We start from the raw sequence: 14,355 nt of genomic DNA, 5'->3' as shown, positions 1-14,355 counted from the left end.
GATTCTGAACTCAATGAAATTTGGTGATAATATCATCCAGTGGCGTCAGTGACTCCCTTCAATCATGCAGACAGGCCTTTCACACATTTCACAAAGGTCCGCGCACTCTCTCAAATAGAATCATTTGACTTACGCTTTACTAGACTCACGCGACCCAAACATGAGTCACCAGATTCCATATCTGATGGAGTCAGAGTGCTCCCCCAAAGGACTCACTGCAAGAATTTTCTAAACTCCCCACAAGAGTCGCTGGATTTTCTCCGTTAGAATCAAGTGACTGCCGTTTTACTAGAATCACGCGATTTTACCATCAGACCCACCAGATTCCATAGTTGATCCACTGAGACAACTCCCCTGTAGGACTCACTAGATTTACTACCAATAAGTAGGACGGCCCACTTACGGCCGCTTTATTCACCGCAATCGTATGAAATGTTTATCCCTTCTTTGTTTTTCATAAGTCTCTAGCAACACGCTCCTTACGTAATGTAAATGGTTGAGCGTGTTGGTTATTAATTTAAGATAAGGAAAGAGGGACATTTAAGACAAACAGACAAGACAGGCTTTCGACTTTCAACAAAGCGTTTACTGGCTCGACTTCGCCTCCTGAAGCTCGGGGAGTTAGAGAGGGAGGATGGTGGGTGAGAAAAGCGCGAGCCAGCTCCCAGCTAAGCGTGCATGCCGGAGGGGGGTCTGCTGTGTGTCAATCGACACGTCGCCGTTACACGCAGCCCCGAGTGCGGGTGGTGCCCTCCTTGGGAAAGACGGGAGGAGGGGTGGGGAAAGGCGCGGCGAAGAGGAGCAGGAGAAGATGTGCCGGCGATGCTCTCTTGGGGAAGGAAGGGAAGAGGGGGGAGGGGAAGGCGCTGAGAAGAGAAGGAGAAGAATATACGCGAATTTAGACTTCTTATGTTTTTTGGAGGAACCCTCTCGGGCTTCGCAGGAAGTGAATCTCTCGATCGGAAAGAGAAAGGGATGGGCTCGACAGGTTTAAGACTGAAGATTTGATATGTAGGGACACAAGGATTTCCCTGCCGAATCGAGATTTGTGCCCGCCGACAATTTTGGTTTTCGAGAACTCGGGGGTGCACGAGGGGCAGTCTTTTTTGGCCTGAAACACGACTGGATGGAAGGAGTCCGGAGAGGGAGACGAGATCTCCTTGGCGTGCTCCCGGAGACGGTCATTCACGCACCGCCCCGTCTGGCCGATGTACTCGGCCCCTGTTGGGACCGAGGGGGTTCTCCGGGTAGCGTCAAGCAGGGCCAGGCCAGGAAAGGAGCAGCGGGCAGACTCCCGTTCAGGAACATGACGAGACGGGAGGGTCTCTCGCAACGAAACTTTGTTTAATACATATGTACAAAGTATTTACAACGTCCGAGAGCACAGATGCGACATTCTGTTTGCCCCTTTTATAGGGTCGCTCTTCGGTACTCTCGCGGCTGGCAGCCAATGGTGGCCAAGCTGCCAACAAATCATGTTCAGGCCCCGCCTCCACTCATCCCCTGAGCACGCACACACCCACATGCACACACTGCAGCTGTGGCCGGACTTTACACTCCGGCGCCGAGGCACCCTTGCCCTCGAAAGCTGCGCCGAGGAGGCGACAGCAAGGGGTCCAGTGTTTGCCCGGGTGACGACGTTGGCCGTGGTAGTGCTGACCCCTCCATCAGACGGCGTTGAGGCACGGGAAAGGGCTTGGCCGGATCATCCGCAGGTGGCGTCCGGGGATAATCCCACCCTCATGGAGGTCCCGCAGCTGGCGCGTCGTTACCCGGAATCCTGGACCGCTAATCCTCCCGGTTCTTGAGTCGGCTGACCCCGTTTCGGACCAGCGTTAACGCAGCCAGAAAGAAGGGTCCGGCTTAGCTCCGCGCCTAGGTGGGGCGACACCAACACGGTGGTCCCACGGCACCCCCTTGTCGCCTCTCGCCTCGTTTCCGGGCAAGCCGACCGGAGCCATGTGGCGATGCTACTCAATGAGTTCACCGTTGCCGGACGGATTAGATAGGGAGGGTCTGGTCCGGGGCTTTTCCGTTTTCACAACAGCTCCTCCGCCGCTGGGAAGAGTGTCTTGAAGGGGAGCAGTCCACACTGGTCCCTTGAAAGACGCGGTCTCACGGCAAGGCTGGCGACTGAGGTCCAGGATGGAGTAAACTCTGGGAAGTGACAGTAACGCAACACACAACACCGAACCAGACTCCGCGCAGGCGAGCGCCCAGCCCTTCATACCTTCAATCCGCCAGACCACTTTTAAACAACAATAAAAAAATGCCACTTGAAAGTTCCGTGCTATTCTATCAACGAAAGACACACATAAACTTATTTCCTACGACAGGTTGTTTTAGCGAAAGAAACTTTTGTAGATCAATAAAAGCCCTCTAACGCTCAGCCCAAAATAAAACGGACTCCCGTGAAAACAAAACCACATTACAAACCGGAACGTAACTCACATAGGGTATATCCCTATTAAATTTGATCACGTCCTCCGTAATGCAATCTCTACTGAGGAGAAGACCGGTTTAAAGGAACAACGCTAACACAACAAGCTAAAGCACAACGAAATGCAAAACTCGGACTCCCAAAAAAAGAAAAGCTAATAAACTTGCCGAATAACCTAGTCGACTCAATAGCACTTAAAGAACCACCTTGTCCCTCGAAAGTCCTTCTTTGTATCTAACCCACGCCCTGTTTGTTCTTGGCATCACTCGGACTGTTCAAGTTCTTCTCCTTGGACTTGCGTGCAGGCCCGAAGTTGCAGTCTCGGAGATCTCCCTTAGTCTCCGCGTCCGACGTGACGCCAGGCTGAACTACAGGCGATGAGCTGTGACTCCGTCTGGAACCTCGCCGAGTCGTTCCAGGCTCGTTGTTGCCTCCTCCAGGCTGCTTGCTCGTACTTGAGCTGTGGGTCCGTGGCTCGTTGGGACGAAGGTCTCGGAGTCTTCCCCCTCCCAGCCTCGAGGACCGCTTTTTCTTCTTGAGGGGGCGCTCGTCGCGCTTTTCTTGGCGTTCTTCGCAGGAAGCGTTGCTGCTAGAGCGTACAACGCTGATTCGGCGCCGCCTCTTCCTCTTGAGTCTCGGTCGCTGGATCATGACGGCCTCCAAGTTCTCGGTGGCGGATCCCCCATGCCGCGAGCACGACGACGTCCTTAGAGGCACCTGCGTCGGGTCTGTTTGGTCCCGCCCGGGCTCCATCGTGACTCCAGAGGGTCCCTTGCCCGCGCAGCCACCGCCGGTTGCAGGTCCCCTGGGATGGCCGGCTTGGAGTCTCCCGTCCTCCAACCCTGATGACGACTCGCTGCCGGACGCGCACTCGTCGTCCTCCCTGCACCTGGACTCCCTCAATGACCTGGAGTCCGGGTTCCCCAACCACTCCAGGCAGGTGTGGTTGATCTCGTCGAAGGAAATCTCAACCACCTCCCTCCTGGTGGGCCGCTTGGACTCCTGCGATGGCGCCGTGGGCTTGTCCTCAAAGCCGCACGCGTGCCGATCAGAGCGGTCAGGATCCTGGCTTGATTGCTGGGCCGTTCTCCCCGGCATCTCGGCGCTGCTCTCCATGAGCTGGCTGGACTCCCCCGGCGTCGTCTCTGTCTTGGCGTTGCCTTCATCCTCCAGGAAGTCGCAGCTGTACGCCCGAAGAGCCTTCTCTTCCTTTTCCCGCCGCTCGGGCGTTCGGTCGGTCTTGTACGGAACGGCGTCGGTCTTGCGTGGAACAGCGTCGGTCGTGTCGGAGGAAACATGCTGGTTTCCGGTCACCTCGGTGTCCCCAGCTTCCATTTTCCTCTTTTCCTGACACACCAGTTCTGTTGCTGCTTTCACGTCACTCTCACCGTCCCGCCGCTCGGAGTTCGGGTCGGGCTTGCGAAGAACGGTGACGGCCGTGTCGGGAGAAAGACGCTGGTCTCCGGTCATCCTAGTGTCCCCAGCTCCCACTTTCTCCTTTCTCGGACACGCCTTCCCTGTTACCGCTTCAACGCCTGTTGTTGCCCGACAAAGAGCCTCCAACTCCCGCGCTTTCTTCGCGAGCTCAAGCTGCTCGAACTCGTAGTTGAGCCGCTCCATTTCGCGCTTATACTCGCCCTTCTCGAGCTCCCATCTCGCCGCCTCGAGAGCCCTCTCAAGTTCCTTTCTAGCCCTCTCGCGAGCCTCCTCGTCGGCCCGCTTTCTGCGTTCCTCCCGCTCCCTTTCGCGAACTTCCTCCAGAGCCTCTGCGAACTCCTCAACACTGACGTCTTCGGCCTGAAGGAGTTTGATGATGTGCGGTTTTCTTTTTGTCTGCCCCAAATCGATTCCTAATTCGGTACAGACCTGTACCAGCTCATGCCAACGGAACGCCTCTAGACTCATGATCTAGCTTGTCTTGGCCCCCTTTCTCATAAAATGCTCGCGTTAGAACGGTCACACAGTCCTTCTAACAACAATTATCTCCAACCCCCATAGGCAAAACTTTGAGCTAATGGGTCTGGCAGATTGAGAAAGAAAGGGCCGGGCACTCACCCACACAAGAAGTCATGATCCGGCGAAGTCGATCCCGTCGCTGCCATCCAGTTGTTGGGACCGAGGGGGTTCTCCGGGTAGCGTCACGCAGGGCCAGGCCAGGAAAGGAGCAGCGGGCAGACTGCCGTCCAGGAACATGACGAGACGGGAGGGTCTCTCGCAACGAAACTTTGTTTAATACATATGTACAAAGTATTTACAACGTCCGAGAGCACAGATGCGACCTTCTGTTTGCCCCTTTTATAGGGTCGCTCTTCGGTACTCTCGCGGCTGGCGGCCAATGGTGGCCGAGCTGCCAACAAATCATGTTCAGGCCCCGCCTCCACTCATCCCCTGAGCACGCACACACCCAAATGCACACACTGCAGCTGTGGCCGGACTTTACACTCCGGCGCCGAGGCACCCTTGCCCTCGAAAGCTGCGCCGAGGAGGCGACAGCAAGGGGTCCAGTGTTTGCCCGGGTGACGACGTTGGCCGTGGTAGTGCTGACCCCTCCATCAGACGGCGTTGAGGCACGGGAAAGGGCTTGGCCGGATCATCCGCAGGTGGCGTCCGGGGATAATCTCACCCTCACGGAGGTCCCGCAGCTGGCGCGTCGTTACCCGGAATCCTGGCCCGGTAATCCTCCCGGTTCTTGAGTCGGCTGACCCCGTTTCGGACCAGCGTTAACGCAGCCAGAAAGAAGGGTCCGGCTTAGCTCCGCGCCTAGGTGGGGCGACGCCAACACGGTGGTCCCACGGCACCCCCTTGTCGCCTCTCGCCTCGTTTCCGGGCAAGCCGACCGGAGCCATGTGGCGATGCTACTCAATGAGTTCACCGTTGCCGGACGGATTAGATAGGGAGGGTCTGGTCCGGGGCTTTTCCGTTTTTACAACACCCCGCACACAAGAGGAATACTATACACCTTTTCCCTTGTGCAGGGCCGGATGCACTTCGCGTGTTTTTTTGTGCATGTCGGTAGGGGTCACCTCCAAGAGCACCAGATCTGATCGGCGGAGCTCCTCCACGACGGAAGTCACCTCCGAGCGCTTGCTTTGGCATTTGCTACCAACACGCACCCCGCCTTTGTTTTTCTACGGGAATCTTCGGACAACCTCCTCGAGACATCGTGGAGACGCGTGCTCCAGGGCATCCTCGCGGGTTCTGCTTCCCGCCGCCAGGCAGGCCTGGATCACCCATCAACCTGTCCGACACCAAGCTGTCGGCGGAGTCGACTGCCCTTCTCTCTAAAGGCCCCAAGTTCGCGCGCCTGCGCCATCACCATGAGTGGACCAGCTGGCCTCCGTCTACGAGATTGCGGCGAGGGTCCCGGAGAGTGTTCGACAGGACTTTGTCGGGGTGGCGGCTGGCGTGGTTTGGCATGACGATGCCGCGAGTAATAATAATAATAATAATATTAATAATTTATTGTTTTCTTTTCGTTTTACAAAGTTCGGGTCCGTCAAAGCCCATGAGGCTTGTATGACGTGGCCCGGCAGTCTCAAAACTAAACTAAGCAAAAGCTGCTCCTCGCGTTGAACAAAATCAGAAAAACAAAGAAAAGATAACTTCAAGCCTAGTACAAAAGAAAGGACGATGACTTCCATCTGCAAAGAGCAAAACGACAAATGACAAAAGTTCAAATATACATTCACTAATCTGAACGTCTGATACATCACAAAATCTTAGTTCCTGTAAGTGCTATATAGCAACTGAAGCATAAAGGACACAATTCGCACAATAGAGACAGGCATTATTGAATTAAAATACTTGATAATTTGAACACATAAATTCAGCACATATACCAGAGTACAGAATTATACAATATAAAGAGATCATCAGCCCAACAAACATAAGGATCAGGAGGATATTCCTTAAAATTCATATACCTAATACGTATACTGTAATCACTGTACAAGAGGCATCAAGGTCAGCACACAGGAAGACATAAAACGTTCTAAATATACTTTTGCAAGCACCATGTTCTAAATTTGTCTTTTACTGATTTAAGAGACCCTAGGTCCATAAGTTCTTCGGGTATATCATTGAAAGTGCAGGGAATGTAGAAACATCTTAGTCTTTTTCCGTAGAGCGTATGTATTCTTGGCAAATAGAACCTTTCCGCCTTTCTGAGGGGCCTTTTACGAACTGGTTGTTTGAATTCCGTTCTAGAGAAATAATGCGTTGTTATAACGATGTATTTGAATAGAATATGCAATGGCATTATGTTAAATGATTCAAGTTTGTGAAACAGACCTAATTGTTGAAACTGAGTCCCATATGAAATGTTGTTTACTATCCTAAATATCAATTTATTTACTGTCTGTAGTCTGGTTTTTGAGCAGGACCCATAAACTAATATACCATATCTGAGCACAGATTCTCCAAGAGCACGATAGATGTTTTGTTTTATAGCGGCACTCGCTGCCGTACCAATTCGATATATGTATGAAGAAACAATTCTCAACCTCTTTTTTATGTAGTCCACGTGATATTCCCAGGTCATGTGTTCGTCAAAATGCAACCCTAGATATTTTACGCTGGTCTCATAATTAATTTCGGTATAAATTTGAGGTCCCCTTTTTGGTTCACATAGGTATAAAAAACGATCCAAAACTACTCGCTTATGTGGATTCCTAAATCACATACATTTGGTCTTTTTTGAGTTTACAAATATCCTATTTTCATTAAACCAGTTCATTAATACGTTTATATCATTTTGAAATATTGTTACTGCAACTTCGTAATTTTCATGTGGGAGAATTAAGGCCGTATCATCCGCATACAGAAATAATTTCGATTGCAAATTGAGTGTGCCCAGGTCATTAACAAAAATATTAAACAACAAGGAAGCTAATGATGATCCTTGCGGTATTCCATAATTTACCATTACAGTTTTGCTCATATAATTCTTTACCTTAACTCTCTGCGTTCTGTTAGAAAAATAGCTCTTAAAGAACTGAAAAAAGGTCCTCTCAAGCCCAAAGCAAAGAGCTTCTTAAGCATTTTTGAATGGTCAATTGTGTCAAATGCCTTTGACAGATCTAAAAACAATGCTAAACCAACGTTATTTTCATCCAGAGTTTCGTTCACAACATCAGTGAAATCCTCAAGAAGCGATGTTGTGCTTTTCTCTTTCCTAAAACCGTACTGCGCTTTATTAATTAAATCAAATTTATCACAGAAACAGTTTATTGTGTTTGCAATGTGCTACTCCATTATGTGGGAGATTACTGGCATAATCGATAGGGGTCTGTAATTTCCTACATCTTTTTTATTTCCTCCTTTGAATAACGGCCTTACAATCATACTTTTAAGCCCAGCTGGAATAACCCCCGTCTCGAATATGCCATTTAGAACAGATAGTAACACATCCTTTAGCTTATCAAAATTATGTACAATATCTCTTAAACGAATCTGGTCAATTCCTGCCGGCTTTTTTATCGACATAGTGTTTATGATACAACGCAAATCTGCTTCAGTCATCGAAGGCAGATATGCCGACTCCAGGTTGTGTGCTAGATTTGATATCCCGGTTTGCTGCTGGAAGTTCATTTTCGCTTTAAGTTCCTCAACATCAGTTGCAAATTTATTACTGAATGTTTCACATAACGATACCCAATAAGCTGATTCACCGAAGTTTCTTGCGATTGTATCATCAATGCTTGTTTTTGTTTCTTTTCCTGTTAGCTCATTTACTAGGTTCCACGCTGCTTTAGCGTTACCTTTAGTATTATTAAATTTTTCTTTATAGTAACTGCGTTTTGCAAATCTGAGGTTAGCTGTCAACTTGTTCCTTACTGAACGGAATTCATCTTTTAAGGACTGATTTCCCGGATTTTGTTTACACCTAGTCCATAGTTTGTCCTTGAGTCGACACAGCTCTAGTATGTCACTGTTGATCCATACTTTACCCACACTTCTCTGTTTCAGTCTGATAGTTTTCTGGGAGTTTTTGTATATATTAGAGAACACTCCAACCATAGTTTCATATATGCGAGTGTGAGGAAGATGCTCTAAAGAGTTCCAGTCGAACTCTGAAATCAATTTATCTACATTCTTGTTGTCCAATATTGTTATTTCTTTTTTATCATTTTTATTTTCTGCAGCTATGTTATCCAGCATTGCGACACAGACAGTAAAATAGTGATCAGAAAGCTTTTTACGAACTACACCAGCCAGTATGGACATGCAGTCTACACTCTAAAAAAAAAAAGGTGTCAAGAAAGAGTAAGTGCCCTAACTTACTCTCCTTTAACTCTATCTGCATGGAAGTTACTCTTTCCCGACCGCTTCTTTCGATGATACTCTCCCTTAACCCTCCCTCGACCTCGAGAGTAACTGTAACGAGAGTTAGTTTCTCCTCGCGATATCACGGGCTGTCGATAGATGGCGCCGCTATGGGTTCGGCGCAAGTTCGACGCAGTTCGGCGCAGGTATTTTTTTTCGTTTTCTCGGAGAAACCTTTTTTTCCTATCCGCTCTTCTTTTTTTCTTGTTTTTTCTTCTTCTTTTTTTTTGGGGGGGGGGGGGGGGGAGATGGGCAAGGATGTTTTAATAAATGAGTTGGTACATCCTGCCTTGACGGGTTTATATTTCAGTATTTATTAACTTAACTATTACCTGCGGCAGGAAGATCATTGGAGCGGGGGACACTCCTTTATCCAAGCAATAGGCAATTAATGTTTTTGCTACACAGATATATTAAACAATAAACATGTAGATCAGTGTGTAAACGGGTGTATGAGCGGATACTGACGCGCGTGTGCGATTATGTTTCGTTACATAAGTGCCTAGGGTTGTTATGTAGCCCAGGGATGTTTTTGGGGCATTGTTATATTTTTGGGGTGTCGTTTCAAGTTACTGCTGAGCCCGACCTCACTGATCGTAGGAACAGGTATATGTATAAAAAAAAGTATTTTTTCCACATTCGCATTAAAAGCAAGCAAAGAGGAAAACCTCCCTCCGTGACAGAAGAGGTCGGCTTCGCGCGGTCTATTGCATACGCCACGTGACGACCATTTCATAAAGCGTCGCCCTAAACACGGCGTTCGTTTCGAAGCCATGTATAGGTTCAAAAAACCTATACATGGCGGCAAGCCAGGTTTATGGTACGTGACACTAGGGGCTCCCTTATTTTCACCGCCGTGGAGAAAATAAACGACGGAGCCAGAGCGTTTGGAAAAGTTGTTAGCGATGATTTCCAAACTTGTTATGCGGTCTTTGTTTTAAGTCATTAAATAAACTTGGCTTGACTACTACCTTTTTTTTCAATATTTACATTTTACTTTCCGAAGCGAGGGAGTCGATTAGTCTTCTGCTCTGTTCAAGAAAAGCTCTGGGGGGTTAAACCTTTAACTCTGCACAGTTAGCTACATCCTTTAACTGTTTTAACCTCACTCTCCGAAGCTCCCTTGACAGGAAGGTTTTCGATATAAGAGAACATTCAAGATCGCTGCTCTTTTCCGCTGTTCATCAAACAGTTCCTAATGTACAGCGGAAGCACCGTGTAGCATTCCGGATATCGATATTTGTGGTACGGATCTCACTGGCTTTAAATATAGATACATTAGTGTGTATTACAGAAGTCTTATTTCGCTGTCCAACAGAGCCACATGTAAACTGCCATTGACGGGTTCACCTTACGTTCAGTTGATTCTACACAGCAAGCGATAGCTCAATTATTTGGGGGAGAACGTAGACTGCTCTATGTCGCCCTACGATATGTTAAAAAGTATGCTAAGCTTCTTATGTTCAATGTCCCCGAGGTACGAAACACGGACGACAGAAGCTCAGTTAAAATGAATGAGCGAAAATGTCTATATGTTCTGTAACTAGCGGTAGCTTCCTCCATCTAGCATGGCCTTTGAAAAAGCCTGTGTCTAGAGTGCCGTGGTACTCTTGCCAAGCGTTCAAGTGCCCACGTCCGATGGCACTCTAAGCCAGAGGTCGGCATTTTAGGTCGCCCTCACTCACCCTCACCCTCACAGCCACACTCACCTAGGCCCCTCACTCACCCTCACCCTCACAGCTACACTCACCCTCAGCCCCTCACTCATCCTCACCCTCACAGTCACACTCACCTTCAGCCCTTCACTCACCCTCACTGAACCTCACGGCCCTCACACACTCGCCGCCCTCACGGCCCTCACCGCCCTCGCGCCCCTCACTCACTCATGGCCCTCACGCCACTCACCGCCCTCACGCCTCTCACCGCCCTCACGGCCCTCACCGCCCTCACGCACTCATAGCCCTCACGCCACTCACCGCCCTCACCGCCGTCACGGCCCTCACCGCCCTCACGGCCCTCACGCACTCATAGCCCTCACGCCACTCACCGCCCTCACCGCCCTCACGGCCCTCACGCCACTCACCGCCCTCACGCCACTCACCGCCCTCACGCTACTCACCGCCCTCACGCTACTCACCGCCCTCACGCCACTCACCGCCGTCACGCCACTCACCGCCCTCACGCCCCTCACCGCCCTTGCGGCCCTCACACCCCTCACGCCCCTCACGTCAGTCATGGCCCTCACGCCACTCAGGCCAGCTTCAGATGGGGCAATTTCGCCCAAAATCTTTACGTCGCAACACCAGCAACACGGGCCACCCGCGATCACACGCAGCAACCAATTGTTGCAATTTGCCATCGTCATCATAAAATTTTATTTTTCTTGCACTATTTAGACACAATTACGCGTTAAAACGTGTTTTTATGCATTTAAATCTCGTTAAGAATACTAATGCACCTTTCTGAAACAGGTTATTTCCAAAAAATACGATCGATTTCAAACCAGAACCAAGTCTTTGGGTGTCATCATCACCGTCACCAAGTATCACGTGAAAATTTTGCGTCCCTGATTGGATGCAGCCGCTTCAAACGTATTCGAATTGCTCCGAGTTGCTTGCTTATTTCGAGCCGGACCCGATCTCAGCAATTCGCGTCGATCTAGGGAAAGCTAGAGAACAACCCGCCATTAACACCAAAATTGCTGAGAAAGATGCTCGATCTAAAGGGCGCCTCACGCACTCACCACCCTCACGCACTCATGGCCCTCACGGCCCTCACCGCCCTCACCACCCTCACAGCCCTCACCGCCCTCACGGCCCTCACCGCATTCACGGCCCTCACCGCCCTCATAGCCCTCACAGCCCTCACAGCCCTCACCGCCCTCACGTCCCTCACGGCCCTCACCGCCCTCACAGCCCTCACAGCCCTCACCGCCCTCACGGCCCTCACGGCCCTTACGGCCCTCACGGCCCTCACTCACCCTCACTCACCCTCACGCTCATGAATTTTCCTGGTTCAGAAACTCACTCACCCTCACCTCACGTGTGAAGATGAGGGTGAGTGAGGGTGAGTGAGGGCCCTCATGAGTGAGGTTTGCCGAGGTATGCTCTAAGCACGCATTGGAGTGCCGTCCGAATGCCCTAAATGGGCTGTAAAGAAGACGTGGGTCAGCGCGTCCCGAGAGGCATAGCCTGCCGCATCCGTGAGCTAAAGAAATCCGATTCACAAAAAATTTTTAGGACCAAGAGGAAATTAGAGAGTAAATAAATTTAGAGGAATTTAGAAGATAAATAAATCTGTCTTTTAGAGACAGCCAAATTTACTTATAAGCTTGGTCTTGGTACCAATCCAGCCAGCTGAAAGTCATGATGTGGAAAGATTGTGAACTTTAATTTGGTCTCCTGTGTTTGTTAGTTACCGAATCGACAACAAACCAGCACCGACCAACCAGCTCTTTTACGACGCAAATATTTTCACGAAAAAACTTTAAAAAAAAACTTCGAAAAAACAAATAAATAAGCAAAAAAGATGGTGTGGAATGGGCATGCTGCGGACACTAAAATTCGTTAATATTTTTCTCTTATTTTTTTTTTTTTTGTATGGAGCATTAGTGCAAGCTGGGTGCAAGGTGCGCAAGGAACGAGCGAGGCGCCCGTTGAGTCCGGATTCCCTGGATTACCGCCTTCGGAAGCACACGCTGTCCTCAGTTGCCACACAAAGCCTTTAGTCATGGATCGGGGACTTTACCCCCGTAAGCTGACAGCGCGGTGGAAACTACGTGCTTGTTAGACCGTTTGACTGTCAGTCTCGCACCACGTGGTCACCCCTTCTCCGCATACACACGCGAGGCGAGCGAAATCAAGCGATAGGAGTCAGGCCACTGAATGGTTGGCTAACGCTTAGCTTCACCGCATTGTCAACTTAGAGATGAACGAAATAAGAGCTCACCTCTACAATCAATTTCCGGCCTGTTATCGCCTGACATCACTTTCTGCGCGCGAAACCTCCAACCTTGAAAGCAACAAGATCGTTTTGCCCACGAGCAAGCTTCCCGGAACTTTAGAACGGATGCCTTGCGAACGATGGGGCCTAGGAAGAGTAGCGCTGCCATATTTTTTTTTTTTAATTCTGTTTTTGATTTTACGAACGGTTTCGGAATATATGACCGAATACCGTTTTGGCATCTCCACAGAACAAAGATTTAGTGACACTTTGAATGTGTCATTGATAGTAGGTATTCCATGCGCAATTATGCATAAATATATAGGACAACGATAATTTATTTGTTATGTTTGTGAACACGGAAAATACATAAATGAATTAATTAATATATTTATAAAAGTATCTGTTTCACATTTTTTCTCAAGAAGGTCTTTCTCGCGCGCTTCATGGATAACAACACAATCATTTAAGTACTGACGTGTGCAGTTATATCGAAGAATTTTTTTTTATTTTTATACAAAAGAACTTTACGTTAATTTACCTTAATTACTTTTCTCGATTAAATTTTCCCTATAATAAGGGACGTGCTTAAATGCATATATGCTTCTGTGCAACCCTGCTGTCATTGCTGCCAAAAAAAGCAAACATCTTTTTGATAGGACAGGTCAGGAGTGCTTATATTATAAATTTGAAATAAACATCCGTGCCAAAATCACCGGTGCATTTCCAATGAGAGGGGCCGCCATCCCGTGCTCGCCTGGCGTATAAATGATCAGTGACTCGTCATTCGTAATCTATAGATAGTATTTCGGATGAAAACATTATTTCAAAACAAATGAGGGCGAAATTACAGTCGATGTGCCATAGTGAATCGTTAATTAAACAAGAGTCCCACCTACACCAAATCTATGACGTCGCGCTTAGGCGGTGGCGCAGCCTGTTGAACGGAGCATGGCCGAACGCTTCACACTTCGGAAAATGGGTACATGCAGCGCGTCGTGCGCGGAGCTCTTGTGTGCAAACGCGTGCTTGTTTACACGCAATGAGTTGGTGTACACTCGATTCAAAGGTCAAACTGTTCGTGAGAGATTATTCGGCGTGAGGTCGGTCTGCCTTTCAAGATTTGCGACACTGGTTCACGCTGTACATGAGACACGCGTAGCTATACTCTGTTTCATACTTAGCGTGCAACGCTGTGAAAGCTACTGGCGCGAGCGCGTGGCTTCATCTATGGTTTTGTTTGAGCGAGAACGCGTGCAAATGATCAACGAGATCAAGCCCCACGCTCGCGCCAGTAGCTCCGACAACGTTGCACGCTAAGTATGAAACAGAGTATAGTGCAGCACGACCGCTAACCTGAGGTCGTTAACGTGCATCACGCGCTATACTTAGTTTCACCTCCGAATGAACCGCAGATGCTGTTTTAGTGCTTGTGCACCCGCGAGCGCTCGTGTGCCTGCCGAGGCGTCATCCAAAACAATTAGCTCGCGCTTTTAGCACGTGTGACCAACAATGGTCCATGCTGAGTTGAGACGAAGTATTCCTGGTGTTCATAGCACGTTCTACAGAATGAGCTTGCGCTCCTCGTGCTCCTAGCTCCAACCAGTCAGCGACACGCGCGGGCTCGCGGTTAAACCTCCCTTTGAAAC

At 49.2% G+C, this 14,355-nt stretch overlaps 1 protein-coding gene across 1 annotated transcript; it reads right to left on the bottom strand.

The window, feature by feature from the left end:
* Positions 1-2,674: 2,674 nt before the first annotated feature.
* Positions 2,675-4,345, bottom strand: LOC115325206 (zinc finger CCCH domain-containing protein 13-like). The gene has a single exon (XM_029985889.2). It carries the CDS (start codon positions 4,343-4,345, stop codon positions 2,675-2,677), a length of 1,671 nt encoding a protein of 556 aa, XP_029841749.2.
* Positions 4,346-14,355: the final 10,010 nt, after the last annotated feature.

Source organism: Ixodes scapularis, unplaced genomic scaffold, assembly GCF_016920785.2.
Source record: "Ixodes scapularis isolate PalLabHiFi unplaced genomic scaffold, ASM1692078v2 ptg001152l_1__unscaffolded, whole genome shotgun sequence".
Lineage (NCBI taxonomy): Eukaryota > Metazoa > Arthropoda > Arachnida > Ixodida > Ixodidae > Ixodes > Ixodes scapularis.
The sequence above is the reverse complement of the archived record's forward strand: the minus strand, read 5'-3'. Positions and strand labels throughout refer to the sequence as shown.